The sequence below is a fragment of the Bactrocera oleae genome, chromosome 4, assembly GCF_042242935.1.
Source record: "Bactrocera oleae isolate idBacOlea1 chromosome 4, idBacOlea1, whole genome shotgun sequence".
NCBI classification, from domain to species: domain Eukaryota; kingdom Metazoa; phylum Arthropoda; class Insecta; order Diptera; family Tephritidae; genus Bactrocera; species Bactrocera oleae.
The window spans coordinates 9808017-9817050 of NC_091538.1; the positions used below are offsets into that span (position 1 = coordinate 9808017).

The window sequence follows — 9034 nt, forward strand, 5'->3', positions numbered from 1 at the left end:
CAAAATTTGGCATAGATTATTGTCCGAGGCAACACAACAATCTCCGAACAAATTGTTCAAATCGGACATCTATAGCGTATAGCTGTCATACAAACTAATCGGTCAAAATTTAGTCCTTATATGAAAAAAAGTTTTTTGGGACAAGATATTTTAACGAAATTTGGCATAGATTATTGTCCGAGGCAACACAACAATCTCCGCACAAATTGTGCAAATCGGACATCTATAGCGTATAGCTGTCATACAAACTAATCGGTCAAAATTTAGTCCTTATATGAAAAAATGTTTTTTGGGACAAGATATTTTAACGAAATTTGGCATAGATTATTGTCCGAGGCAACACAACAATCTCCGCACAAATTGTGCAAATCGGACATCTATAGCGTATAGCTGTCATACGAACTAATCGGTCAAAATTTAGTCCTTATATGAAACAATTTTTTTTGGGACAAGATATCTTAACAAAATTTGGCATAGATTATTGTCCGAGGCAACACAACAATCTCCGCACAAATTGTGCAAGTCGGACATCTATAGCGTATAGCTGTCATACGAACTAATCGGTCAAAATTTTATGCCTTATATGAAACAATTTTTTTTGGGACAAGATATCTTAACAAAATTTGGCATAGATTATTGTCCGAGGCAACACAACAATCTCCGAACAAATTGTTCAAATCGGACATCTATAGCGTATAGCTGTCATACAAACTAATCGGTCAAAATTTAGTCCTTATATGAAAAAATGTTTTTTGGGACAAGATATTTTAACGAAATTTGGCATAGATTATTGTCCGAGGCAACACAACAATCTCCGCACAAATTGTGCAAATCGGACATCTATAGCGTATAGCTGTCATACAAACTAATCGGTCAAAATTTAGTCCTTATATGAAAAAATGTTTTTTGGGACAAGATATCTTAACAAAATTTGGCATAGGTTATTGTTCGAGGCAACGTTATAGTTTCCGAACAAATTGTTGAAATCGAACCACTATTGCATATAGCTGCCATACAAATTGGCCGATCAAAACCAAAACAAAGTTCTTTTTTATATTTTTTATTTATACTTTTATGCTATAAGAAATGCACCTGTGAAAGGTATTATACTGCAGTTGAAGTTTACGTTTTTTCTTGCTGTAAGCTAAATTTTCGTTAGTACTGCAAGTATCGTAAATATTAGTATCGTAAAAAGTTGAAAACGACAACAGTTCAATTTAAAAGGGTCTGGCAGGTTGAGTTGTCATCAATAATACTTAAACGCTTAATTTCAACTGAAATTAAGTTTAGTTGCAAAGAGTATACCATATTGAGTGCTACAACCTAGTGCAGTTGATAAAAATGGTGGATTTAATATGGAAAAAGCGTAACTTCCAAGCATAATGCGAAGGCTAGACAAGTTTGACAGGTAATTGTTTACTTTTATACAATTGCAGTGGCGAACGGCAAATGTTTCTGTTAATTTGACTCACCATGAGCTATCCATGTTTGCAATGAGCATACAGAAACACCGTTCCCAGGACAGTAGGGTCTACGTATAACTGGAATGTACCCGAATGTCTTTTCGGCTCAGGATCGTCAACTCAGCAGCATTCCAACAAATTACAGTAGGATGTTTTTCATAACAACAACAACTGTACAAAAAACTAACAAAAAAGGTTTGAGTTGCACTTCGGTTCGGTATTATTTAGCGTAATATATTTTTTAATAAATGTTTTCAAGTTATGTTTCCAAAATCAAACGAATTTTATGTGGTTTACCAAATTTCTCATACTCCAATATAATTCCGCACAATTTTTTTTATAACTACAAGCAATAAAATAATAACTATTCATAATTAGTTAATGCCAAAATAAATATACAATATACTATACGAGTATATAATATAAGCAAATAGTATCAATAACTAAACTATGCCAATACTATTACAAACTTGATTAACAATTAAAAATATTAAAAAGGGTTAACTGTATATTGCAACAACTATATTGAACACTTATTTGTTTTAAACATTTTTGCAAGCGAGAAGACATATTAAATATATCATGGGAGCATTTTAACGCACCCAGCGTTAATTATTAGCAAATCGCTATGCGAGTAAATCGTTATAATGGACATAATATTATATAATATGTATATATATATATATATACATGCTTGTCATAAATTAATAATAGAACAATTCGGGAAAGTTCGTCTCGTAAATCGGTTTTTCTGCTTGCAGCTGCTGCGTTTTAATGTCGCTTTGTGTTATCTGACGCTCTACGGCCAGCGAGTTAAACAGATCATTTAGGCGATTTTGTATAAGATCATGCTACGAATACAGAAATTTCAAATTAAATATTACAATAAAATTTTTTTTTTAACGCTCACTTTTGGCTCTGTGCACCGCACCAAATCCTCAAAGTTGCCCTCACGGAATGTGCGTACTATTTGCAACTGCTTTTCGCGCTGTTCGCGTTTCATCGCCTCGGAGGGTTCAGCCAATGCACGTTTCATGGCCTCAAAATTGTATTCGGGCGCAAGAATTTTCTGTAAATGTAATTCATATTATTTAAATAACAAACGCTGACTATCTTTTATTTATTTTTTTTTTTTGTTAAAACCTTAGTGACGCCTGGTGAACTTGTAACGCTATCGCCGTCGGCATTGTATGCCGTCAAATCTGCGGAACTATTGCGCTGCGCCAACTGTGGATTGCTAACAGTGTCGACCCAGGAGTGACGGTGGGCTGGATTGTCGGTTTGATTCAGCGCATATGGCGCGCCGGTCTGTAAGCGATTCGAGTCCATGCCGGCATTTTGTAGACTTTCGGCCAGTGCGATTTTATCGATGCTCAGGTGTGGTAGGTTTAGATTCATTTTCGTAGTACCCGTCTTTTTGGGATCCAATAAGGGTGGCAGAAAATATGGTGCCTCCTCTTTTCGTGCATCGATTATTTTCTGCGCATATTCAAGCAAGTTATTTACGCCGGTAACGCGTGAAATCAAAGACAACAAAGCGATGGCAATACAATGTAAATTGCATTTATGCACTACTTCTAATTCCAAATCGGCGGTGAGAGCGACCTGTTGAATGCTGCAGATTACAAAAAAAAAAAAAACAACAAAACATTAACTTTGGCTGCACCAAAACTATAATACACTTCATAGGCGCATTTCTTATAGCATAAAAGGGTATAAAACGATCTTTAAAATGATTTTTATCGTTTAGTTTGTATGACAGCTATATGACATAGTGGTCCGATCTAAAAAAAATTGTACGGGGATTGTAGCGTAGCTTCGAATAATAATCTATGCCAAATTTCGTAAAAATAATTTGCCAAATAAAAAAGTTTTTCATACAAGCACTTGATTTTTATCAATTAGTTTATATGGCAGCTATATGCTATAGTGGTCCGATCTGAACAATTTGTTCGAAGATTGTAGCGTTGCCCCGAACTATAATCTATGCCAAATTTCGTGAAGATAACTTGACATATAAAAAAGTTTTCCATACAAGCACTTGATTTTTATCAATTAGTTTATATGGCAGCTATATGCTATAGTGGTCCGATCTGAACAATTTGTTCGAAGATTGTAGCGTTGCCCCGAACTATAATCTATGCCAAATTTCGTGAAGATAACTTGACATATAAAAAAGTTTTCCATACAAGCACTTGCTTTTTATCAATCAGTTTGTATGACAGCTATATGCTTTAGAGGACCGATAACGGCGATTCCGACAAATGAGCAGCTTCTTAGGAAGAAAAGCACGTGTGCCAAATTTCAATACGATAACTCAAAAGCTGAGTGATTATATACAGATATACAGACGGTCATGGCGAAATCGAATAAATGTATGCCGTCAGAATTTCCAACCTTATACATATGTACACACCCCAAAATGAAGAGCAAGAATTCTTGCACGGTCTCGCCACAAGCCATTTCGACAATAAGCAAAGCTGCCGTATTGTAGCTGGATGCAAGCGATTCAACACGATCCGACAGAGCCATACTGTCGATGAGAGCCTGCATTATATTTGCGCCATATTTATGTGTGAATATGATGTCCGAGCGCGATGGTGGCTCCTGCGACAAAGCTGCGTAAGGCTTCACGGTCAGATGGCTAAGCACTTTTTCGTTTTGATGGCGATCGAGTAGGGCCTGGAAGATCTGCATAACGATGACACGTGTCGGATCATGTGGTGCGCGTGCCATCTTCAGTAACGGTTGTAAGAAAGATGCCGGGAAGGCTTTTTCGAATGAAACGGTGCTGTATTGTGTACCAACTTTCAGTAGCGATTTCAAAAGTATATTCTGCAACATTTGATCGCCTTTGCTTTTCTTCGACAAATCGGGCACCGTATTCATAATGAATAGCATGATTTCGATTTTCTGATAATCGGGATGATGATTAGCGAATTCGCCAAGCGCATTAATGAGTGCCTCTTGATATTGCGATTCCTCGTTGGTAATTTCTGTGGTGGTGCTGACGCTAGTACGCAAGTGTGTTAGCAAATTATTGATAATGTCCAATGCAGAGGGACCGACACTTTCGCCAGCAGCGATCGCTATTATCTTGGATAGTACAACAGCCAAAGATGTGCGTGTCTTCGGCGATGACTTGAAATTGTTGTCCAAATGTTGCATTAAAGTCTCCACAACTGTATATGAATACTGCGGCTGTATGGAGATCATTACAATGCGAAAGGAGTGTATGGCGAATGTGTTTGGCACCCACAATTCGTGACGGTCCAAATGACTGTTGGTAGATAAAATATTTTGTTTACAATCTATTTATAAAATTTTACGGTATTTACTTACGTAAGCAGTGGCTTCAAGACACTGCGTATATGGCCGAAAGATGCACGTCCAACGAGTTCGCGTAACACTTCTTCGGCTAGTACTGGTGGTGTGACGTGTGTGGCGTCTTCAACGGGTGTTAAATCGCCGGACTAAAGAAATATTACCAAATTAATGCAAATATTATACCTATAATTATTATTTGCTATGCGATATTGTTTTTTTTCTTCTTTTGTTTCTTTTTGCTATTTAAACAATCACAAACTAAATCTTAAAGTAGAAATCACATGTTGCATAATAATAAAATAAATTTTACCGCAATTAAACTTTTCTTCACAAATAAAACGTTCACGCAAAACTTTTTCAGCGGCATGAAATTTTCGAAATTAAAAAAACAACATTTTCGTTAAAACATATTAAAAACATAATCGAAAAAGTATGCTCCCTCAAACAAATATTAGTAATAAACTTACCTGCATGTTGAACAGCAATGACGGTACAATTTTTTCCATATGCACTTTGTCCCATATGTTCTCAACCAAATCATCGGAGACAGTCTTCCGTATAACACCCTGCAAACCTTTAATACCAGCTAGGCGTATACTATCGCGCAATTCAATATTATCGTGGTTGCCGTGACACATAGCGGAGAATTTTGATATGAAGAAATCATAACGCCGATGGTACGAAGGTGTGTCCTCGTTAATATTTGCGAACTTTACGAACTGTAAAATAATTAAAATGCATTATTACAATATGCAGCGCTCTAATTTTTAAAGCGTTCTTGTATTAAATACACGAAAATGTCAAACAACTCCCCACGCCTCATGTCTACTTCTTATTATCCTTTCCTTTCAATTTATTGTGTACAAAAGAATTAACTATTGGTTCAGACTTAACAGCTATGAAAGCACAATTTTACAGCTATTAGTATTAAATTAATACTTTGAACGGGGTATATTAAGTTTACAATGTTTGTAACACCCTGAAGGCAATGTCGGATAGACTATAAAATATCAGCGAGGTGCTACCACTAAACTAAACTAGTATTTGTTTCTTATCTTACCGAATTGGTGGCCATAATTTGTAGATTGGGGTAAGTGTCTTCCAATAACTTTTGTACCATACGCAAAAAAGACTCAACGAACAAGTTCAATGTAGTCTGTGCATGGCAAGCTTGCAGCAGCAAATCCATGGCCTCCATGGCAATTTCTACAAATCTGTTTGGATAAAAGTTTTAATAACTTTTAATAAAATACAACTCCTCTTATATTTGAAATACTCACTTGTAACGCTTGCGATTTATGTCCTTACTAGCTTTTTGATACAGATATTCACCAATACGATCTAGTTTATCTGGGAATCTTAGAGAGTAGAATGTTAACTTCTCCATGTCAGATTTGACAAGTCCATCTTCAGGATTTACAGGAAATATATTATCCACCAGCCGTTTGTAGCGCGGGCGTAGCGCTGAGCAACAACCACAGCAACCTGAAGAAAAAAAGTAAAAACCATGATTGAACGAAAAGTGCAAGAAAATACAGTAAATTTTTCTCAACAAATTTTATTATCAGTAACCGGAGTCAGCTAAATAGTGCAGCGAACTATTTTAAATGTCGGCATACATATGTAAGAGCATAATATACTGAGGCTGGCTTTGAAATTTTGAACGATTTTTCTTTTTTCGTTTGGATGTTGAAACGGATCGAATAAATTCACAAATGTGTACGCGCATGTAAACGACATAACATTAGCAACACGTATGGTTAGCTGTTGTTGTTGTAGCGGCTGAAAATATGTCTGTGTAATTTAGAGGATTGGTGTGAAATTAACCATCCTCTGCCGGTTAAAAATCCGGGTCCATTCCGGTTAGGTAGACCCGAATGCCGTGGGAACAGACGCATGTATAGTCGGTAGATGCTTGTTTTTGCTCTGAAAATGTTTTCTCACGATCTGCATGAGTAATGCGAAATCTTTTTTCCCTTTTTAATTTTAAAATTTGCATACCAGCAGATTGTAATAAGATTACTTACCAGGCATTGTGTTTTTAAAGTTGCAATATATATTTTTTCTAAATAAAACACGCAAAACCACTGTATTTACCCGTGTATTTTCCTAAGCTAACTTCACAAATTTACAATTTCAACATATTATAATGTTTATTCGATAAATCAAGGCGAATCAGCTGGTAAAATGTATGACGAATTACTATCCACTATTAAGCGTTGCCGGTATAATCCAATTTATAAATTGGCACATATTTCGTATTTTAATTTCACAAAAAATCAACGAGTGTGTCAAAGATTACGAAAATTACGAGAAAGTTAAATTAAAAAAAAAAACTGGTAAATTTAGAAATATCTAGAGAAATATATTTATTTTATTACTATAGTATATACCCCAAAAAAATGTGAAACGATTATTTTTGTTGCAGTTTATAAAAATAATTTTTTGGTAATATACTTACATGTTGGATCCGTACATTTCTGTACAAAAGTGTCGAAAAATTCTGGTAATTCAACTGGTTCGAAACAGCAACGTATTAGCGCCATTCGTTTCACCTTTCACGAGCCGGAACAGATGCCCGGTATAGTCTTTAAGATGTGCTAAAATTAATGATAATTGATTTTTCTGAAATTAAGAATATTTTTTTACATTATGCAAACACATTCTACAAGAGGCGGAAACAGCCTATTTTAAAGATTTAAGAAAGATGTAGTTTTTGGCAGTCCGGGTCAAATTTGATCAGATGGTAATATTTGTATTGTTGTCTTTGAAATAGTTTATAAGTGAGATCTTTAAATAGCACAAAGTAGTTAAGTGATTGTAGAAAGATTTAGTAACAGAAATGAATAATTTCGGTCTATTTTTCTCTCTTCTCTAGGTCTTTCCCTATCTTCATAGAAAGAAGCTTCATCGTTTGTTTAATTTTACAATGGATAACAACAAAAGAGCTGTTGAGCTATTGAGAAACTGTAAGTATTTTCAAACCGGTCAATAACTGCCCCAGCCACCTTCGCACAATTCACAAATAATCTTCATATAATTTAATTTCTACGAATTCTCCAAATTTGACGAACTTTGCACATTAGTTGGTCCAATTTTATGCCGGTCACCTTAAAATATTTGTTATTTATGTAATTGCTTTTGTTTTGCTGGCACTTTCTTAAATTCTCAAATATCATAACTGTAAAATACATATTTTTATTCACTTCACTGCCACCTCCTCTCACGGTTACATACACAGGTGAAAAAACATTGTAAAAAGCATTTGATGTGACAAGCGTCACTTTTGCAATAAACCGTTAGCAATTAACAAATTTCTACAATAATTTCTCACTTTATATCGCTTTTTTGTTGGGGTGGATTACCGATTTTTCACGACACACAATAACGACTGAACGCCTAAGTGCAGTTTGTACCAAAGCTCTGAGTTAATTTTTAAGGCTTCGGCTTCTATAACAAAAGCTCTGGAGGTGATATGGTAAAAGCTCTGCAAATCAGCTGGTAACATGTGAGCATACGCATATAGATGGTATATACCATGCATACGAATATGTTTGTCCTCGGTACTTACCCAGTAAACCTTTGAGTTAGATGGGCATGATTATTTCTATAACTTCGACTATATCTACTAAATAGAAAAGATACGACGAAGTAAAGTAAACAAAGGAAGTCCTCAGTGTCTACCTAAGTTTAGCAGTTTATCGGAAGCTTGAAAGTCTTTATATAGGCTAGGGTATTGTCCGATTTAATATATTTTTGGTACCAAGACTCGTTACTGCTAAGAAAAAAAAACACGCACATGTACCGATATATACGGAATAAAGTCAACCGGAGGTTCCAAAATCCTTACATTAGGCATATGTAGGCCCGATTTTATCAATTTTTACACAAGGACAGATTTTTATCAGGAAAAGAAACTCTCTGAATTTAAGTAATATACCTCACAGATTCGTTAAAAATTCAGACATTTTGTGCGAAATAGGCGTGGTACTAGTCCGATTTTGACCATTTTCAAACTGTAAAATTTGATTAAAAATGTTCGAATATTTACTGAGGCATATCCGATTACAGCAAATGACACTTTTGGATGCAAATTGAAATCCATAGCCCACTTAATCTATTTAATGGACTTTTTCGCTTAAATAAACGACTTTAGTTAGAGCTTTTGATATACTTATATTATATATGTATGCCTTCACTAATTTGTGAAAGTATATAATTTTCGGTTTCACAGAAACTTAACT

At 35.2% G+C, this 9034-nt stretch overlaps 1 protein-coding gene across 4 annotated transcripts; it reads right to left on the reverse strand.

The window, feature by feature from the left end:
* Nucleotides 1-1745: 1745 nt before the first annotated feature.
* stmA (Protein EFR3 homolog stmA) lies at nt 1746-8185 on the reverse strand. Of its 4 annotated transcripts, none has more exons than XM_036375051.2 (11): nt 8125-8185; nt 7252-7390; nt 6071-6275; nt 5851-6004; nt 5258-5509; nt 5101-5142; nt 4806-4936; nt 3880-4743; nt 2607-3078; nt 2374-2532; nt 1746-2314 (listed from the first exon to the last, which is right to left on the reverse strand). In XM_036375051.2, the coding sequence occupies exons 2-11, from the start codon at nt 7334-7336 to the stop codon at nt 2168-2170; spliced, it is 2511 nt and encodes an 836-aa protein (XP_036230944.2). In that variant the 5' UTR covers nt 7337-7390; nt 8125-8185; the 3' UTR covers nt 1746-2167. The 4 variants fall into 4 exon arrangements, with proteins under 4 accessions (XP_036230944.2, XP_036230943.2, XP_036230945.2 ...); XM_036375050.2 differs by having other exon boundaries at nt 7252-7415; nt 8125-8182; XM_036375052.2 differs by lacking the exon at nt 5101-5142 and having other exon boundaries at nt 7252-7415; nt 8125-8179.
* Nucleotides 8186-9034: the final 849 nt, after the last annotated feature.